The sequence below is a fragment of the Hyaena hyaena genome, unplaced genomic scaffold (genome assembly GCF_003009895.1).
Source record: "Hyaena hyaena isolate Hyena2069 unplaced genomic scaffold, ASM300989v1 scaffold_113, whole genome shotgun sequence".
In the NCBI taxonomy this organism is placed as follows: Eukaryota; Metazoa; Chordata; class Mammalia; order Carnivora; family Hyaenidae; genus Hyaena; species Hyaena hyaena.
The window spans coordinates 1,388,924-1,410,904 of record NW_024080745.1 but is presented as its reverse complement, the minus strand read 5'-3'; the positions used below and the strand labels follow the sequence as shown (position 1 = coordinate 1,410,904).

General features: G+C 48.5%; 1 protein-coding gene across 1 annotated transcript in view; it reads right to left on the bottom strand.

The window, feature by feature from the left end:
- Positions 1-19,607, bottom strand: part of PLXNC1 (plexin C1) — a 145,086-nt gene extending 125,479 nt beyond the window's left edge. Inside the window, exon 1 of the mRNA XM_039236627.1 lies at positions 18,495-19,607. Within this exon, the coding sequence (XP_039092558.1) occupies positions 18,495-19,559 (1,065 nt within the window). The 5' untranslated portion in view covers positions 19,560-19,607. The remainder of the gene's footprint in view (positions 1-18,494) is intronic.
- Positions 19,608-21,981: the final 2,374 nt, after the last annotated feature.

The window sequence follows — 21,981 nt, the reverse complement described above, 5'->3', positions numbered from 1 at the left end:
TTGTGAATAAGGCTAATGATGCTTGGCAGGGTGAATGAAGGTAATGAAGGCTGGGTAGGGTGATTATGAAGAAGAAATAGTAATGACAGTAGCAGTAACAACATGTTGGTGTATGTTAGCTGGTACTAGTAGCATGTACTTACTGTGTGCTACTTGGAGTATTTTATCACCTCACCTAATAGGGATAGTATAGTGAGCCAGACCTCCTGGATTGAATTCCTGGCTCCGTCACTCTCTAGCTGTGTAATCTGGGGCACTTTAACCTCTCTGTGACTCAGTTTCTTCCTTTATACAATGAAAGTGAGGAGAATGACTCAGTACACAAACCCCAGCAAAGCTTAGGACAGTGCTTGGTACATAGTTATACACAGTCCGTATTTGTTTACATTACTTTTTTATTTAAGTTTATTTATTTTGAGAGAGACAGTGCATGTGGGGGAGGGGCAGAGAGAGAGGGAGACCGAGAATCTCAAGCAGGCTCTGCACCACCGGCATGGAGCCTGATACAGGGCTTGAACTTCATGAACCACAAGATCATGACCTGAGCCAAAACTGAGAGTCAGACGCTTAACCGACTGAGCCACCGAAGCATCCCTTGTTACTTTATGTTAAAACACAAACAGCTGCTGCTACGCTCAAGGCAGTTATTCCCACCTTCTTTGCCACAAGGCTCTTATTTTGCTCAGGTAGCAATAAACCCAAGCCTGGGAAACTATGATTGGTCCAAGCCACGTGGTAATCCTATTCCCCACTGCCAGATATCTGCTTTCCTATCCCTTAGGGCTAGAGGTAGCCATGTGGTCCAGACAGGGCCAGGGAGATGGGAGAAGTCCTCTGGAGGGGCTTCTGGGAACACATTTCCTCTCTGATCAGAGGAGGCTCTTGAAGAGACCCTGTTTGCCCTCTCCCCTAACTTCCTCTCTTTGAAATCTGTTGTGTGAGGCCGCCGTGCACAGAGTAGTGGCAGCCACTTTGCTTCCACGAGGTTCAAGATGGAAGATGAAGAGCAACATGCTAAAATTGGTGCAGAGGAAAATAAAGGCTCTGGGTTTTTGAGGACACCACTGAGCATAGCTTCCAACCTTTAAAGTCTCTACTAAGTTAATGATAGATGTTATGGCTTAAGCTCCTGTTGAGTTGGTTTTCTGATGTTTGCAACCAAACGCAAGTCAGTGCAAGAAAGGAGAGTCATGCTGGACGTGACACTAGACTCTAGCTTGTCCTCAGGTATGAGGGACCAAGAAGTGGCTGAGTGCTTGTTCCCTCTCACCATGGAGGACCTTGGCCACAGTCAGGATTGTGTAGCCAATTACAACAGCAAGCCTGGAAGGAAATAGGAAAGAGCAGGCTTGGACCTCAGGTAAACTCTAAGGGCTATTCTGGCTGAATGAATTCTTTTATGCTAGTAACACACAGAAATGGACAAGTCCCTGTGAACGGAGAAAGGGGCCCTCTGAGTGGCTTTCTTATGCTCATTTCAGCAAATGAAAACAAAAGAAAGACAGCCTTCAGGGAAACCTCCTCACAAAAGTGAAGTTAATACCTAGGGAGTCAAGCCGAAAAAGGGGTGAAATAGTGCGGTCGGCCCCCTGTGTCCAGAGATTATTCTTACTCTTTTTTTTTTTTGGCCTATTTTCTATCTTGCCCTTCTCTCCCCTTAGGGCATAATCACGAATGTTGCTCTCAGCCTATTCTGTCTAGTTTATTATGTGTAATTTATTTCTGAATCCCAGTCTCTGCTTGTTCGTCTGTGTGTAACAAGGTTAATGCCTTGTAATGATGCTCTTGCCAGTTCTGCCTTTCATGACAAAATCCAATCTTGATTTAGCTCTAAACCTTGTCTCCCCTTTGGGCTTTCTTGGTTCCCTCAAGGCTGTCATTCTGCTTCTCTGCCGTCTGCCATGTCTAACCATAACGTCATGCCTACGCGTTAGCCCTCTCTGAAGGGAAAGTCTTCCCAGTTTGAGGAAAAAGCTACTTCGTCTCAAACAACGTTTGGACTCCAAAAGAGAGAGGCTTGGGGGACGCCTGGGTGGCTCAGTTGGTTGAGTGTCCGACTTTGGCTCAGGTCACAATCTCATGGTTCACGAGTTCGTGCCCCGCATTGGGCTCTCTGATGACAGTGTAGAGCCTGCTTCAGGCTCCTCCTTTGCATGTGTGCTCTCTCTCTCTCAAAAATAAATTTAAAAAAATAAATCAAACGAAAAAGAGAGAGGCTTGAGCTCCACATACCAAAGTGGAACCAAGGCTACTGTGAAGGCATATGTGCTAGTGTGTGTGTGTGTGTGTGCGCACACAGGTGGTGGGCCTATCACAAGGGGAAACGGCTTCACCCCCCTGTAGCACAGTTATACTACCTTACATTGATGGTAAACAGAGCCAATGTGCGCTGCACAACTCCAGGGGGCACCACTCATGCATGCTGGGGTGAGGGGCACCCTCTGGAGTTGGGTACCCCTGTGGCCTTGTTCCCACCACATGAAAGGTGGCCTGACTCATCAAGGCTTTGCAGGGTGTTTGCAGCCACACTATTACGGGACCAGCTGCAGGAAATGTGCACAGAAGTGCGGACTCAGGTGTTAGGGACCCAGCAAGAGTGAAGTCTTTTACTCCCAACCTGCTAAAAAAGAAAAAAAAAAAAAAAAAGACTTGTTCATTTTGGTGTTTTCTTATGGGGCTACCAAAAATACCAACTGCATGCCTATCAATGACTTATACCTTGATAAACTGCCCCCTTGGGCAGTTAATCTTGTATTCTGCTCTCCTTTGGTATCCACTTATTTTGAACAGTTTCTTCTCCATTTCCCATAACTGACCAGGGGCCCACTGGTAATTGGGAAATCCTAGCAGGAGCCCTACTCTCTGTGCACATGCCGTGGGCACTGCTGTGAGACCCAAATGAAGCCATGCATGTGAAAACAAGTAGAAAAAGACCTTTATTAAGCTAGAGAGATGGAAAGAACAGTTTTTCACCTAAGATAGTGGTTTAATTAGCCATCAGGCCTCCTGTTGCTTTTCTGTATTCTTTTAGAGTATATAGCATGGCTTGCAGTCTAAGCTTATGGCATTTCTCTGACCGTCTAAAGGAAGAATTTATACTGGGGACTCAAATGATCAAAAGGAAAAGTTCAAAGTGTGCACGAGGGGTGGAGAAGTGAAGTTTAGGGGAAGAGCTGGACAGCCTCTACACCAGCAAGCATCAGGCGGCACACAGCAGAAACACAGGAAACAGAGAGCAAAGTTTGTATTTTAACCTTCACACTTGCTCTTCCACCTTCTCTCCTCCCTTCAAGGCTCTCAGTGTCCACAAAGCCCTACCCACCAGCAAAGTCCTGCTCTCCAAGATTTCGCCTTCCTTCTTCTTGCTTACACCCTTTCCTCCTGGAAATCTCCATCTGCTCCCCGTGGCTAATTTCAGTCCATTACTTATGAAAAGACCCTGACTCAAATAATTCACAAAAAGAGATGAATGGCTGACAGTATGGGGAAAAATGCATTTTTCTACATTCTTAGAGTTGAAAAGCTCTCAGTCCACCAATGTTTTTCCATGAGGATGTTCCTGGCATTCTGGATGGGATTATTTCTTCATTATGAGAGCTGTCCTGCATGATACAAGACTTTTAGCATCCCAGACCCTGGTCCATAAAATGCCAATAGTGTCCCCATCCCATCATTTGACTAGTACAAAAGCTCTGTCCCCATCTCTACATACTAAGTAAATGGCATCATTTTCCTTGAGAGTCAGGACAGTCTATCACAAGGGTTCAGAGTAGCTGGAAAATGATGATCTAGATGTTTCTGGACTCCAACCCTGTTTCTCCCTAGTCTTCCTCATCATGATGAAAGGTACCACCAGTCACCCTCGGCTCCTTGTTCTCCATCACCCCTCACAGCCATACATGAAAAATCTCAGCTGGATTTGCCAACAATCTCATCTGTCTTCTCCATCTCCACAGCCTCCACCCAGTCTAAATAGCCTTCATCTTTCTCTTCATCTACTCCAAGAGACTTCTGGTCTCTCCCTTCCAACCCACAATCTTCTTTTGACCAGCAGTCAGAGTGACCCTTTAAAATATAAAACAGGGGCACCTGGGTGGCTCAGTAGGTTAAGCATTCGACTTCGGCTCTGGTCATGGTTTCACAGTTCATGAGTTCAAGCCCCACGTCAGGCTCTGTGCTGACAGCTTGGAGCCTGGAGCCTGCTTCAGATTCTGTGTCTCCCTCTCTCTGTCCCTCCCATGCTATGCTCTGTGTCTCAATAATAAATAAATTTTAAAAAAATAAAATAAAAAACAAGTGGTGTTACTCCCTTGCCTAAAGTTCTTTACTGGCTTCCCATGACACTTAGAACTAAATCCAAGTGCCTCCCCAGATCCTACCTGAGCTCATCCCTGCCGACTTACATTCTACCACCCCGCTCTTCCATTCCACTTCAGTTCCCACAGTGCTTTCTTTCAGCCTTTTTAACACATTACCATATTTCTGCCTCTGGGCCTTTGCACATGCTACTTCTAGTTCCTCATGCTTCATTCCCTTGAGGCTGGGCCTTTCTAATCTTTCAGGTTTCAAATCCAAGTCACCTCCTCATGGACACATAACTATAGTTCATTCCATCCTTGTCCCAATTATTATGAATCCTAGCACTCCGCTTTTTACTTCAAGATTATTTTAAAATTGTATTTGTTCTCTGTCTCCCAGTAGACTCTAAGCTCTAACAATAGTTTATCTGATTCCGCACTTTGAAGGCAACATATACCTAGGCATCTGGTATGTAGTAGGTTGTCAATAAATGTTTATTGAATGCATCAATAAATACATGGATCAATGTTTGAATTCTTTCAGTCAATACCTTATCAGGAAACCAGGAGGTTTAATCATTACAGAGTTCTTCAGTTGAGCCAAATTTTGTACTTGTAAACACTGGACCTTGGCTCTGCCTTAGGGAGCAATATTAAACTACCCCAAACCTCCCACTATCATACATTTTGGCCTTCTCTAAATTTTACATCCATAGTTCATCGACAAGTCGTTAAGAGAAAGTTTCTGGATCTCTTGCTGTCTCAGTCTGCAGGCAGTCTACAGAGTCAGTTTACTTAAAATATGACTCTAACATGTGAACAAAGTACTTTAAGTGTTCTCTGACCAAAAAAAAGAATAATTGGACTCCTTTTTCATGATTAGAACAGCATAATTTATGAACATGGCTTTGCATCAAGTTAACTCTTTAAAAATAGTATAATGGTAGCATAGAAGAATAGAAAGAATAAGAAATTTAGAGTTTAAAAAATGAGGGCTCACGTTCAAGCTCTATCACTTACAAGCTGTGAGTCGTAGGCAGATGATTTAACCTGCCTGAGGCTTCTTTCCATCCACCATCACCTGTCCACCTATCTACCATCCACCAGCCCAACTCTCATTTATGGAGCACTTGCTCTTGACAATTGTTTGATCTATAAAATACAAGTGGGAATAAACCCCTCTTATAAAATAAAGTCAATGGAATGAGTTTTTGAAAGAAAATCCAACACTTTATACTTCATGTTGCTGGTTTCAGAAACATTTAGTAACAGAAATGAATGGTTTGGGGGGGGGGGTGCTGCTCCATGGAGATCCACAGTTCATGGATAGAATTCAGGGAATACATGGAATTGGATAAAATAAATAAGTTACAGTTGACCCTAGAACAGCACAGGTATTAAGGCCACCAACCCTCTGTGCCAATGAAAATCTGTGTATAACTTTTGACTCCCTCAAAACTTAACTAATAACCTACTGTTGACTTAGAGCCTTACATAGTCAATTAACACATATTTTGTATATGTATTACATACTGTATTCTTAAGATAAAGTAAGTTATATAACATCACTCATCATCAGGGAAATATAAATCAAAACCACAATGAGATACCACCTCACACCTGTCATAATGACAAAAATTAACAACGTAAGAAACAACAGGTGTTGGTGAGACTGCAGAGAAAGGGGAACCTTCTTGCAGTGTTAGTGGGAATGCAAACTGGTGCAGCCACTCTGGAGAACAGTATAGAGGTTCCTCAAAAAACTAAAAACAGAACTACTCCATGATCCAGCAATTGTACTATTAGGTTACCCAAAGGATACAAAAATACATATTCAAAGGGCTACATGCACCCCAATATTTATAGCAGCATTAATCAACAATAGCCAAACTATAGAGTCCAAATGTTCGTTGACTGATGAATGAAGATGTCATTGTCGTTGACTGATGAATATATATGTTCCATTACATACATATATATATACACACACACACATATATACACACATTGCAACAATGTGGATGGAGCTAGAATTATTATGCTAAGTGAAATAAGTCAATCAAAGAAAGACAAATACCATATGACTTCACTCATCTATGGAATTTAAGAAACAAAACAGATGAACATATGGGAAGGTGGGGGGAAGAGAAGAGAGGAAAACAAACCACAAGAGACTCTTAATGATAGAGAACAAATTGAAGGTTCATGGAGGGGAGGTGGGGGATGGGTTGGATGGGTATTAAAGAGGGCACTTGTGATGAGCACTGGATGTGCATGTAAGTGATGAATCACTCAATTCTACTCCTGAAACCAATATTGCACTGTATGTTAACTAAAACTTTTTTTAAAAAAAGATAAAGCCAGAGAAAATAAAACGTTATTAAGAAAATCATAAGAAAAGACATTTACATTTATTTATTTAAAAAAAATCCAAGTGGATCTGCATAGTTCAATCCTATGTTGTTCAAGGGTCAACTGTATTTTAGCTAACTCCAACTGAAATGTAGCATTTCTTTTCATTATGAATGCAGGACACAGTAGTATTAATTGAACCTGTGACTTTGTCACCAAAAGAAATCAGATATTTCCATATCATTTTATAGTTATTCAGATATCTCAAAATATCATTTATGCTCATCTCTACTTTGAAATTATGGTAGTTACTGTTGCTAGATCTTGCTATTTAGTGTGTTAAGATATATTACTGTAATTCAAATTGAAAAACACCATTTGAGGTATCTTTGTATCAACAAAATTGGTTCGTGTTGTAATTCTCTGTTTTATGCACCCAAAGCCATTATTCTGAGAAGGACCCACATGCTTCACAGAAGTCCACAGCACAAGGGCTCCATGGAAGGGAGGAGCCCTTGGGGTAGAGGACACAGGAACATGGCTACACACAGGTGTCACCAATGTCGGTGACAACTAACAGCTGCTGGCTGCTCTGGGCTACGTACCCTTCCTGTTGCCTCCGAGAAGCAAGGGTCAGCACTTGGAATCCAATTTTTACGATGAGCTACTGATGAAAAAGGAGCCTCAGGGAGATGTCAATGAGCAATGATTAGGAATACCTGGTGTGTTTGAGAATCTGCTTCTCAAGGGGACTCTTCCAAGACCAAGTAGGTGGGGTGGGGGCTTGCTAGGGGAACACTCCCTCTCAGGGACATGCCCTTCCTTCTGGGATACCTGGCTTCCTATCCACATGGCTCCCACGTCACCCCCTCTCGGAAGCTCTAAGCTCACTGTGCTATAATCATCATCTTCTCTACCGAATGGAGAACACTTTTTCAGTGTGTTAAACATCTATGGAGGGCCCCTAGGTGTGAGACAGTCTTATGATGCTTGGGAAACACAGACAGCCCCAGCCACTCCCCTCAAGGCACATACAGCCCAAATAGCACTGTGTTGAGCCCAAAACAGAGCCTGGCACCTCCCCAATCTCTGATTTCACTGCCAACTGCCTGCTTGGTGGCTCTTCCTCAGTGTCCCAAAGGCATCTACAAAATCAGCACAAAATTGTCTTCTAACCGGTCATCAAAACCTCTCAGTTCAACGTCTTAAAAAGCTGTTTCCTTTTATGTGTCCTCTCCACCCTCACTGCCACCAGCTGGGTTCAGGTCGTGTGCATTCCTCAGCTGGATTACTGCGATCCACAGAGTCCCATGGGGTTCTCTCCATATCTGCCATCACGCGACATCATCTCCTGCCTGGATGACTTCAGGAGCCTCCCGTGGGTCCTCCTGCTTCCGCCAGGGCCAACCCCCATCCAGGCCCCACAGAATGGCCGTTCTCTAGGGATTCAGATCCAATCATTTCACTGCCCTGCCAAGGCTCCTCTACACTTTAAGAATAAAACATCCTCTTGGGGCGCCTGGGTGGCTCAGTCGGTTAAGTGTCTGACTCTTGATTTCGGCTCATGATCTCACAGTTTGGGAGTTCCAGCCCAGCGTTGGGCTCTGCGCTGACAGTACAGAGATTCTCTCTCTCTCTCTCCCTCTCTCAAAAATAAATAGACTTAAATATATATATATATATATATATATATATATCCTGTCTTTCCCATAGCCTGTGAGGCCTACAGGATCCCATTGCTGCCGCCTTCTCTGACCTCCTCCCCTCACTACCTCCCCAGGACTCAGCCACGCTACCCTTGTTCTTCAAGCGGACCATGCCGTTCCCCTCTGAGCTCTCCAGTGTGACCTGGAGTGTTCGTAGCCCCGTTCTCCACAGGGACATCCACATCCATCCTTTCTCATCTTCCTGGGGAGAACCTTTAACAGAACCTTCCCCAACACCTGCTTAGCTCATACACAGTCCTAATCTCAGCCTGTGCCTCTGTTTCCTCATCTGTAAAATGGAATAATATTACCCACCTCATAAATTGTGGTGAGGATTCAAGGAGTTAATATTCTCTTAATATCATAAAATAATTAGACCACTTGGTACACAGTAGGTGCTCTTTAAGTGCAATCATTTCAATATAAAAATAACTTACCTGCTACATGTTGTCTGTTCTCCTTACCACTGACAAATATTTTCACACAGTGCTAGGCATATAATAGACACTCAAGAAATCATTCGTTTGAAGCAGTGAGTGACCTTCTCATCAGCTGTTTTGCCTCTCCCGTCTTCTGAGTGATCTCTCTGGGACACAATCAGATCGTGTCTGCAATTGCCTGCCCCGGTCCTCCATTAGCCTCGGCCATGGTTTTCACACCCTGTTCGGCAGAGTCCTACATGTTCCTTTGAGATGCCTCAGGGACAGTCATGGGGGGAGGGGGGAGCAGGCTGCAAGGGACCTCCCAACCCCTGCTGCCTGCTGTGTCCCAGCACTTGGCCATTGGTCTCACCCAGAATAGCAGTCAATGATGATATGCCAACCTTTTTCTCGTATGGAAGTCTGGTTAAGATGTATGGTAAAGTCCAGGTTTGGAAAGTCTGAAAATGACCAGCCATCAGGATAAGATCCAGCCATCTTGGCCTGTCTCATTAAGCCCGTGGCCATCTGGCCCTACATGCTCGTTTCTGGACACTCCCCAGCCAGGGTGAGCTACCTGCGGTTCCCAAGCTTATTCAACGTCCTGCTTGGGCACAAGCTGTTCCCTCTCACTGGAACTCCCTTCCCAGCCTCCTCCACTTGGCTCCAAGACGCAACTCCGGCATCACCCTCTAAAGCCTGAGTTTGACGCTCCCTCTAGGCGCTCCCAGGGCTTCTTTTTGCCTCCTCTCTCACCACTCTCCTGGCGCCATGAAGGCTTGTTTTACACCCACCCTCTGCCTTATGGCAGGATGGGCAACTACCACCTGGGGGCCAAGTCTAGCCACTGCCCCTTTTCCTTTGTTTGTTTTAATGGCTCATGAGCTAAGAATAGTTTTTTACATTTCTAAATGGCTGGGGGGGGGGTGGGAATGAAAAGAAGACTATTTCATAGATGAATATTATATGAAATTCAGATTTCAGTGTGCATCAAGTTTTATTGGAACACTGTTGGTTTTTATGTATGGTCTATGGTTGTTTTCACACGATAGCAGCAGAGTTGAGTAAATGCAACAGAGACTGTATGTGGCAGGTGGAGCCTGAGGTATTGATGATTTGACCTTTGCAGGAGAGCTGTGCTGACCTCTGCGTGATAGCATTGGCCAGGGTAGTGAGGCTGGGATTCCTGGGGTCAAATCCCCATCATAACTCCCCCAAGGAGAACATTATCTGTCACTATGAGTAGACAAACCAATATGAAACTCAACTATAGATTGTGGGGAAGAAAAGGTCACAATTCTATTTAGTTTTGGGATAGTATAAAAATTCGCACTTTCATCAAAATAAAAATGAAAACTAAAAATACTATGAGCACATTTTATTAAAAAAAGTGAAACAAAACACTTAACACTACCATGTTCCTGCTCCCACAAACAGGTTAGACCCGTCATACCTGCAAATTGTCCCCTCGCAGACCTTGGGATTTTTCAGAACAGACCTTAGTCTTTTTTTTTTTTTTTTAAATATTTTTATTTATTTCTGGGAGAGAGAGAGAGAGACAGCATGAGTAGGGAAGGGTCAGAGAGAGAGGGAGACACAGACTCTGAAATAGGCTCCAGGCCCTGAGCTGGCAGTCAGCACAGAGCCCGACGTGGGGCTTGAACCCACGAACTGTGAGATCGTGACCTAAGCGAAAGTTGGACGCTTAACCGACTAAGCCACCCAGGCGCCCCGACCTTAGTCTTTATCAGCTACGTGCCACATGTTCAGGGAAGACAGAGACCGTCAAGAAGCTTAAAGGGAGGCAGAGTTGGTGCCATGCTATCGTAGGCAACATGATGGTTACGATGCAGCTCTTTCACCATTCCATTCTCAGGGAATCTGCCCCCTGGGCCTTCTGGGGGCCATGTTGATCCCCTTCTTCTGACTGGACCAAGGGACAGTACCCTAAGGGCAACAAACTCCTACTGTGAACAGGGCTTTAATCAGATGTGAAAAGTTGAGTTGGACCCAATGCTACCTCTTTCTTGGCAATTTGAATAATACAGAGAGCTGTTGCCAGTAAGTAGCCAATACAAAAGGTTAAATGTTATCAAGAGGTGGAATGGGTATCAAATCAGTCTGTAGTATTCAGGTGGAGGGTGTGAGGGGCAGATGTTTGAGGAAGAGGCCATCTGGTAGTAGGACAGAGGAAAGCAGCCATGCTAAGTCATGTTGGCAGTGAAACCTTAGAATGAACATCATTTCCTGTTGCTGAGCTTCTCTCAGGTGCCCTGAGTCCAGACCTTCCAATTCCAAGGAAACCCCATCATATTACTAGTAATTATCATGATGGCGATGACAGTAAATGCAAACATAGCATTTACTATGGGTCAGGTGGTGTTTATCCAAGACACATCAACTCCTTAATCCAGACAAAAACCCAATGAGGCAAATATGATGCCTATTTATAGACAAAGAAACTGAGACACAGAAAGGTCAAATAATTTGCTCACTGTCCCAAACTTGTACGTGGCAGCTTCGGTCCCAGTTGACCTGGGCCCACAGTCTGTGCATGTAACCACTTCACAGTAACCTCTCCTATTCCTACATTTCCATGTAATTCCACATAGTCCTTTCCACTAAGACCCTCATCCCCTTATTTGAGCTTAAGTGGATGTTTGTTTCAAGCAACCGACTATGCCTAAGATAGAAATTCATATCAGGATTGAAGCTGTAAAGAGTAGGTCCTCCGAGGGGCGCCTGGGTGGCTTAGTCGGTTAAGCGTCCGACTTTCGCTTAGGTCATGATCTCGCGGTTCGTGGGTTCGAGCCCCGCGTCGGGCTCTGTGCTGACTGCCGGCTCGGAGCCTGGAGCCTGTTTCAGTCTGTGTCTCCCTCTCTCTCTGACCCTCCCCTGCTCACGCTGTCTCTCTCTCTCTCTCTCTCCTAGAAATAAATAAAAAATATTTAAAAAAAAAAAAAAGTGCAGTCTCTTCTCTAGCTCATGCCCGTCCCCTCAGTGTCCTCCGAGAATTTCAACATGGAAATTTCAACAGTGGAACTGGTTCTTATGTACAACAGTGTGGAAGACTCTAGAAACCCCCACCACATTCTGGAGTGAAATGCAAACAGACTGCTGTATACAAGAGTGAAGGAGCTAATTAAATTATGACCTTTAGGTTCTTGAGACTCAGACTGCAAGCCCCCAAATGGAAAGGTTTCAGAAGGTTTTCTAGGTATTTGCTTTGAGCAATTAGAAGAGTATGAGGCATGTAACAGACACATGAAAAGATGCTCAACATCACTCATCAGGGAAATGCAAATCAAAACCACAGTGCTGTATCACCTCACACCTGTCAGAATGGCTAAAACTAAAAACACAAGAAACAACAGGTGTTGGCGAGGATGTGGGGAAAGAGGAACCCTCACACGCTGTTGGTGGGAATGTAAATGGTTGCATCCACTGTGGAAAACAATATGGGGGTTCCTCAAAAAGAGGAATTGCCATATGATACGGTAATTCCACTGGATTACTGGGTATTTACCCTAATAAAATTGAAAATACTAATTTGAGAAAGTATACGCACTCCTGTGTTTACTGCAGCATTATTAACACTATCCAAAATATGGAAGCAACCCCTGGGCCCTTGATAGAAGAATGGATAAATAAGGTGTGGTACATTTACAATGGAATATTACTCAGCTGTTAAAAAAGGATGAGATCTTGCCATTGGGGACACCATGGGTGGACCTAGAGGGAATAACGCTAAGTGAAAAAAGTCAGAGAAAAATAGATCATAGGATTTCATTTATATGTGGAATTTGAAACACAAAACAAATGCAACAGGCTCTTAAATACAGAGACCTGCTGGTTGCCAGAAGGAAGGTGGGTTGGGGAATGGGTGAAATAGAGAAAAGGGATTAAGAGGTACAAACTAAGCCACGGAGATGAAAAGCACAGCAGAGGGAATACAGTCAATAATGCTGTGACAGCACTGTATGGTAACAGATGGTGATTACGTTTATTGTGGTGTTAGCTAATATATGGAATTGTCAAATCAATGTTGGACACCCAAAAATAATATAACATTATGTTAATCATACCTCAATAATGAAAGCGTAAGGAATATACGGGTAGTGGAAGGAGCCGGTTACTTTATACGGCCCTAGGTAAAACTGAAACGGAAAAAATAGGACAAATTCTTATTCTAGGTGCCTCGGCCAAAAGACGAGGCAAACTGTGTCACCTTATCACAGCAGTTCTAAAACCTGAGTGTAGTATTAGAATCGCCTGGAGGGCTTGTTAAACCAGACTGCCAATCCTACCCTTACGCAGTTTCTGATTTAGTAAGTCTGATATGGGGCCCAAGAATGTGCATTTCTAGAAAATTCCCAGGTGATGCTGATGCTGCTGGTTCGGACACTACACTTTGAGAACCATTGCTCTAGAACATAAAGTCCTTTCCTCCTGTCACTGAAAGGCATGATCACAGATGTTATTACATTTTACCATAGAAGTTCCAACCATGCCAGGTTTCTATGGTCGAAGTCCCAGATTGGTAAAACCAGAGGCCTGGCTATTCCAATAAATGGGGATTTCTGGGAAGAGCTGGCGGGGTGAAGGACCTCTGAGAGCTTAGGACTATGGAAGAGAGAGGCCCTGATGCACACATTAAGAAAAAGCCAGTGGTTGGGTGCCCGGGTGGCTCAGTCGGGTAAGCATCCGACTTTGGGTCAGTCAGGTCATGATCTCACGGATTGTGGGTTCAAGCCCTGCATTGGGCTCTGTGCTGACAGCTCAGAGCCTGGAGCCTGCTTCAGATTCTGTGTCTCCCTCTCTCTCTGCCCCTCCCCTGCTCATGCACGGTGTCTCTCTCCCTCTCAGAAACAAACATTAACAATTAAAAAAAGCCAATGGCTAAGGTTAAGGGAGTATGAAGTGGCCAGACTCAGGAAAACGTTGCTGCTAAACACAGAAACGTTTCCAACATGATGCTCCGAGACCCTGCATTTATTAATTCCACAAATACTTCTCAAGCCCCAGTGACGTGTCAGGTACTACATGCTAGGTACTCTGGGTTCAACAGAGAACAAACTGTTACAGGTTCCTGACCTTCTGGGGCTTGCATTTTAACTGTGGCTACTAATAAAGACAAAGTGCAGGTAACCCAGACTTAATAGGCTGAGATCTCTGGACTCAGGACCTGAGCTAGGTTGTGTCCAAGAACAAAATCCAGGAGCAGCTCCTGGAGGCCTTGTTGGTCTCTTCGATGGCCTTCGTGAGCCTGAATATAAAGAATGCCAAAGCAGGTGACAGCTAAGGAGCTCATACCCTCCTAGGGTCTGAACTGGAGGTCATCCAGTCTGTAAATCCAGAAACTCAGTTCACAGTCAAGGATCCTCTGTCTATCATGTCTTATGTCCACAAACAGTTGATCTTATCAGAGCAGTTGCAAGGGCCTGGCTTGCTCCGTGGACTGTAGGATCAACACCAACATCCAAGGTGCTGGACTATTCATGGCAGTGATCTAAAAGCTCAGGACAAGTCAGACCATCCAGGTTCTAAATCTGCCATGTAGCAGCTGTGGAACTGAACCAAAGCTCTCCAGGCCTCAGTTTTCTCACCCATAAAGTCATAATAAGTACAGTCCTTGCCTCATTGGGAGACTGGGAGAATCCACGGAAAATAAGGCATGTAAAGTGCTTAGCACAAAGCCTGGCCATTGTAACTACCCAGTAGACAGTAGCTATGATTGCTTTTTCCCCCCTCTAAATGGGGGTCTGGTTTTTTAAATCTACCCTGGCATTTCATATGCACGTACGGGGGTAAAATTTGCCATCTAGTCTACAGATTGCAAAATGGCTAGACAGGGTCATCATAGAAACTACAGGAGGAATAAACATCACAGGAAGACTGTGGATTTTGAGGTCAAGAGGCAATGCACAAGGCTGCACATGATGGCTAGAAGCATCTTGGGTTACTGTCTGCCGGAGAGCATGTGAGTGTTTTGTGGTTGTCTACAGGACAGTTAAATTATATCAGGTTTTGGAATTGTGTGAGTGTGGAAGAAGGGGTGTGCCTCCCCACAAGGCATAGAATGAACTGCAAGAGTCAGTCCTATTAGCTGACAGTATGAACAAAACAAAAACCACACTACCCTCAGTGTCTACAGAAGGGGTGGCCGCCATGCTGAGACCACAAGCAACTCCAGGACCCAACGATGGCAGCCACGTATCTGTGGAACGATCAGACTTCAAAACTCGGGTCCACTTTTCCATGAGTGAACTGGTGTGCCAGGGACAGCAGGAGTTCAGAGGGGGAGGAAGTTAATTAACTTGTACAGAATTTAAAGTATTCATTAAAAAAAATCTATGTTAGCTCAAGCACACAGATAGGTTATGGAACAGAATGGGGAAAAGAAGTCACATTAAGTTTCAGAACACTTCAAAGGGCAGCCTCCAGCCTCAACCCCGCACTGTCCGGGAGGCTTTTTCCTTCCTCTTTAATTAGGACTTTCAAGGGCAAGTCTGAAAAGCGCTTGAGTGGTAGAGAGAAGTAGACACTTCAAGACCTGAGTTTAAGCTGGAAGGCTCAGACGCTTATTTTGTTATCTTGAGCAAGTTACCTAGCTGATCCTGGGCTTTCTCATCTGGTGAGTGGGAATGTTCCTCACAGATTCACCTTCAGACTCATCAGGGGCTCAAAAGAAATAATACACAGGGAGGTGCTGTACAAATACTTCATAGGATCACTGGAGAGGGGTCCTACGGAAATCAGCCACCTTGGCACGTGTGCAGGCTGAGGCTAGCCTGCGATCACTGTGATCGGGATTCAAAGTTGGTGACAGGGCCAAAAAAGTCACAACCCAGAGTGTAAATAGCTGCGTACACACTCATTGCACAAGCCATCTCATAAATTCATCCTTAGCAGGAGAACCAAGAGAAGAGAAAACACAGCCCAGGGACTCCTGTCTGCTCCCTGTGGTTGACTGAAGATGGAAAATAGGAGAGCCATCTAGTAGGAGAGGAGAAGGCAAGAAAATCCAGCCGCTTGGGCCTCACTGCCTGTGGATTACTGTTACAATTACTGTGTCTACTCGAAAGGAATCGCTGTTGGACTCTATCGAGTCTCCCTCTAGAGTGTTTCAAGTCAGCCTCTTGTTTCAGGCACCTGGAATTCAGCATGCCTTTCCCCAAATACATTCAAAACCTGAAAATAAAATGCAGAACAAATGCAATCAAATGACATCATTGTTCTGAGTGACAACCAGGGGCACTCTGATCCTAGGACCCCATTAAACAGGGCTGCAACCGGTCATTGTCCTGTCAGTGGCAAAATCAGTAGCACCCAGCACAGAGCATCGCTTACACCGGCAGGCGTCAAACAAATATTTGTTGAATTGAGTATCTTATCTGCCTAGTTGATAGGTTAGAAAAATTGTCAGCTTTTTCATCGAAACGACCACCTTTTTTTTTTCCCTCATTCAAACCCCTCTTGAAATTCACTTCCATTAAGGCTTTTTAATGCATACTAGCAGCAAGGAATTTACTTACGTGAAAAAATAAATGCAAAACTCCAAGCTCCCACCTGTGCAGCCCTGACATGCTATTGTTTGAAGCAGAGTATATTATTTAACTTGGATGACAAGCTCAGGAGGTAGGGACCCTGTCTTTCAGAACACACAGCTCTGAGCACATTGGGAGTTCTTGATAAACAGCAGCAAGAAATGGTGTGGAGGGACCTCTTTTAATTATTTATTTTTCCAATTCCAGATTTTTGGCAGCGTGTATTTACCTCTGGCTTGATTTCCAAGGGACCTCTCTCTCCCAGAAGCTCCCAAGGAGATGGATAAACAGCCCTCCGACCCACCCCCTTCCCCTTCCCTCCTTATCCCAGAGTAAGTGTGAACACCTGACCACGCCAAAACGCAGACTGGGAGTGCACTCAGGATGCCTGCTGGGTTTGGAAGGGAACTAAGTCCTCCAGGACCCAACGGGCAGAAAGAGGCAGTCAAGAGAAATGTTTTGGCTCCGCACATCTACACAGCTGTCAGATGGCAAAGCTTGGACTTCCACTGTTATTACCTGCTGTGGGCCTCTGAGCTGTCTTGTCATTAACCCCAGAGACCAAGTATGCCTAAAGCTTGGCACTAAGTCATAATTGGGGGGTGGGGGGTATGTTCAAGTCTCTCAACAGAGGAGTAGAAGGCAATGATTTCTGCCAAACTGGAGCTCTTAGATTATAAGGATCTAATAAAAGTAGGTGTTGTATATATGTGTGTATGGCAGGACGAAGGCATTCAAGGAGCATCATTTGTTATTTATGCTTTAAAAAATTACAGCAGTAACTAAATAAAGGCATGATGTGTGTGTCCCGGCACACAACGGGTAGGCAAGGAGGGAGAAAAGCAAATGACCATCTGAGGAACCTCATAAAAGACCTCAGGGGTTTTTTTCTCTCTGAATAATAGGACTACTATTTGGAAAGATGTGCTTTGCAGAGAAAGGGGTGGGAGTGTCTCTCTCTGTACACATATTAACATACCTTAGAGCCAGGGTCTCCTGTAGGCTCACACAACAATGTCTCAACACAACACATTTGCCAAGTGGAGGCTTCTCCCCTGCGTCTCTGACGCATTTTATACCAAAACAATGGCAACACCTGTAGCCGTTAATTTCTGCTCTTTGATTTCTGTCCAGTTATAAAGGAGGCTCTCAGCAGGCTCCCCTCTCAGGAGCCATATGTGGAGTCAATGTGCCAGCAGCCTTGGAAGGAAACTGGCCTCTGAGAAGTACACAATGGCTCCATAATCCCCATCAACTGGACCCTCTTGAACCGCCTCTTTATTTTCCAGTCAAAGAACTGCCAATCTCAAGAGTCAAGCTGCGGCTGCCCTGGGAACCCAGGGGAACCCTGAGCCCTGCTGGCTGGGCACAACACAAGGGGTGGGCTTCTGCGCCCCACAGTCTCTCCAGCAGCGAGGAGCCCAGAAACTGCCTGCTGCACCCCAACATCTTACCTGGCCCTCCCCTGCACGCTGAAGCTTTTATCCACAAAGCCACCTCAACCTCCCCTGCCTCTCATCCCCCACCCCCGACAGAGACCACGGAGCCCCCACAGCAGAGCCACAGCCGCCGGCCCTCGCACTAGGTCAGGCTGAGGGTTCCGTTCCACCAAGCACGAGCCCCTTTTCCAGGCTAGCGGCGACCCATGTTGAGCAGGCTACCAACTCTTCAGACCACATCACATGTGTTGCGGGGAGGGAGGGGGGGGTGCGCAAAGGCTGGGGTGTGGCAGCACGCCTTTTCGGTTCACCGACTTCTCTACCCAGGGCGCTGTGTTTGGCGACCGAGTTGAGAAAGGTCAAGCCCACTTGCCTGCTAAGACCCTACACCTGGGGAAGTGATTAGGGAAGGGAGCGGGGAGGCTGCGTGCGGAGGCTCAGCCCCAAACAAGCGTCGTCTGGACGGAGAAGGATGACACTGGGATGCAGTCACTAGTTTCGAGCCCAACTCGTACCCTCTCCACCTCCCCTTTTACACTCCCTTTGGGAACCTCTGGCTGTGCTGTAGAGTAGCCAGAGCTCTCCGAGGCCCCGTGAAAACGGCCCGCTGGCCGCCACCGGGCTGTGTGGCTCCCGAACCTGGTAAATGGCAACCCGGTCTCCCTCCCGCCCGACCTCGGCGGCGGCTCCCCACCGGGAGCCCTCCCCGCGGCGTCCCGGGGCCAGGACTTACGCAGTTTTGCTCGGTCGTCTGGAAGTCCCAGGAGCAGCTCTTGGCGCGCTCCTGGATCTCACTCATCCTGAAGAGGCAGAGTGCCGTGGTGGCGGGGGAGCGCTTCTCCTGGCCCTCCCCGGTGGCCGCGCTGAACACACCGGCCCAGACGCCCAGGGCCTCCACCAGGCTGGAGGAGAGGAGCAGGCGCCGGCCGTCGGGGTGGCCGTGGCCGCAGTCGAGGGCCGCCTGGCCCTGGAACTGCAGCACCTTGGCGCTCTGCGCGATGCGCACCATGCTGGGCCAGCCGGTGGCGGCGCCGCTCGTATAGTTGTAGGGATAGTAGGGGAAGTAGACGCTGCCGTTCCAGAGAAAGGCGTCCACGAAGTGCAGGCTGCCCGCGCCCCCGCGCAGCTTGAGGCGGCCCAGCTCCTCCGTGGCCAGGCTGCGTCCCTCCGTGTCCTTGAGGGCGATGGCGGTGTCGCGGTCGGACGCCGCGGGATTGCAGCGGCTCGCGGTCTCGGGCTCCGGCAGCACGTAGGTGGCGGCCACCGCCAGGTACCAGCGGTTCTGGTCCCCCGCGCGGTACACCACGCCGGCCGTCGAGCCCTGCGGGTGACACGACACCACCTCGGTGCCGTTGCGCAGGGAGCTGTGGCTCAGGTTGCCCAGGAGCCGCACCTCGCAGGCGCCGCGGTCGAAGGTCCAGCCGGTGAGCAGCAGCCCCTGGGGGTCGTCCGCCCCCTCGCTGTAGGGCAGCAGCAGCTTGCTGAAGCTGCTCCCGGGCCGGGGCCGCGCGGGGGCCGCCAGCGAGACGGGCTCCGTGCAGTTGCCCGCTTGGTCCCGGTACAGGCGCGAGAGCCTGTGCTCCAGGCTGTAGTCCAGCTGGTCCAGGCAGCTGCCGCTCGCCACGAACACGCCGTACGCCCGGCTCGCCGCGATGGCTCCGATGGCTTGCTCCGACCGCCACACGGGCTCGTGCGCGCCCCGGCTCGGCGCCGCCAGCGCCAGCAGATAGGCGAGCAGGGGCAGCTGCGCGGCGGGGCGCGGGGGGCGCGGCGCTGCCTTCCTCCGGGAGACCTCCATGGGGCTGGGGGGGCCGCCCCCGGGCAGGGCGCGCGGCGGCGACGGCGACTCAGGCGCGCGGCGACGGAGACGCGGGCGGCGGCGGCGGCGGCTCCTGCGCGCGCTCCGGCTCCCGCGGCCGCCCCATCCCCGCGGCTCACCCGGGAAGGAGAGCAGGGAGGGCGGCCCGCGGCGGGGTCGCTCCGGCAGCCTGTGCGGCGGCGGCAAGCCCTGCGCGCTCCGGCGTCGCTTCCTCCTCGCCCTCCTTCTCCGGAGAGTTCCTCTGTGCAGCGCTGGCGCTCGCGGGGAGGCGCGGAGGGTAAGGGAGGGGACGGGCGGAGGGGAGCGAGGCAGGCGGGGAGGGCTGGAGAGGTTGGGTGCGCTTGTGCGTTTCACTTTCCCATTGTGAAAGTGGGATGCAACTGGCCCCCTTCCTCATCCTCTTCCTCCTCCGCCCTCCGCCTCCTGCCCGCCCGCCCTCCCTCCACGCCCATCTCCCCTCCCCTCTTGATTCGGGGAGATAGGGAGGAGGAAGGTCTCGTAATTTGGGTTACTGTGTAGGTGGCCTCTTTCATCTATTCATAACAAAGCTGAGCCGCCTGCTGTTGCCGCCGCGGCCGCCACCATCGCCCCTTGGCGCTCCCGGGGCTCCCGGGGCGCGCCGGCGGTACGCCGAGCGGGCTCCCGCGCCCGCCTGCCCGCGGGGCTGCTCCGACGCTCGGGTTTTGTTTACGAGAGCAGCCTGGGGATACGCAATGCACGGGGAGCCGGAACCCAGGGCGCCGAGGGTTTGCGGCCGAGGCCCAGGGCTCAGGCCACAGGGAGGCTGCGGGGAGGCTGACAGGTGTGGAACAGCGGGAGGGAGGCCCTGGGGAGGCGCGCGGGAGACGGGGACGAGCCGGAGAGGCTCAGGGGACCGAGGCGCCCTTGCCACCGCGGCTGGGTTTCCCCTGGTCAGAGGAGTGAGGTGAGGGAAAGGCAGGCGCCGAGACTCCGCTTCTGGACAATCCCCGGGGCCAGAGCTCCCATATTTGAAAAGGTTCTCTCATCTCCCTTGGCAACGGAGTCCCGGGCTCTCAGACCTAGTGCTTAGAAAGTTCTACTCGCTATCTAACCGTAATGATCCAGGCTAACGTTTATTGAGCACTTACTATGTGCTGCGTGCTGTTCCCAATTTACCACGTGGATTAAGACTCATTTAAGACCCTAATAACCCTTTTAATTAGTGACTGTTATTGTCATCCCCATTTAGTGGTGAGGATGATCGTGGAGAGGTTATGGAACTCGCTGGGGTCCTAATGATGGTTAAGAGCGGAGGTGGGATTCGAATCCATATCTAGCTCAAGGGCCGTTTACACATCCTACCCTAGCCAAGTGCCACCTGTGGCCCATACAATACTGGTGAGAGAGCATTCTCAGCAGGTGAGAACTGAAAAGGTCCTCAAGTTAAATGCTCCAACCTGCCCTCCCCAGTCCAGCCTTCAAATCTTAGAGCCAGATACCCTCATTTCCCTAGAGGCTCTCCCTCTGTCTCATCCTTTCCTTTGGACCCTCTGAGGTCTCACCTAGGCACCCAGGGGGGCCTCCAAAGCCAGCAAGAACTTATGAAGCTTGGTGAATTTCTAAATCACTGCACACCTGGGTGACTCGAGGGTGAACAAATGCCTCCCAGCTTCCTGACGCAGCCGTTGGCATCACCGGCACATGGAGAGTTCGGCAGCTGATCCAGAGGTTAATACCTGAGGACCCCCGAGGGCTCCTGAGGACCCTTATGCATCCTTGCAAAAAGCTCTCTGTCCCTTCCCTGCTTGCTTCCAGGCCAGAGGACCCAGGGAGAGTAACTGGTTGCATTCCCTTTCTTCTTTCCCCTCCTGGTCCCCCAACTCTAAATGGAATCTGTTGGGGGGGGGGATGGGGTCAGTGGGCTTCCTCCAGCTGCTGAGCCTTCTCGAAGGAGGTCTTCAACCTCCACGATAGTGCTTCACGTTCTCCTCAGCACTGAGGGCTAAGGCAGGAGAAGGAGCTCGGAGGGGCTGGAGGAACGGAGAGTGAGGTACAGGAAGAAGCAGCAGAAAAACAAAACTTTCTGCTCTTGGTGTGCAGTGAAAGGTCGGATCATCCCAGTGGCGGCTCTCATATTCCGGATTCAGAGTGGTCACCGCTCCCTTCATAATTTCCTTGTCTGAAATTGGAGAACATTGTCTTTGCCTACCAGCGGGCAGTAAATAACCTCATGAGCTGTAAGGTGGCTCTTTCCGGTGGGTGGTGGCCGAGAAACCAGTAGGCATGGAGGAGGCAGGGGAAAGATCCGGGACACCAGGCTGATGTTAGCCAGGAGATGATCAGTTAAGCAAATCAGACGCCGTCTCTGTTCCAAAATCATCAGGCCTCACTCCCCCAATCCCTGTCCCCCCCTCCCTGAAATATTTTAAGAACTTCTGCA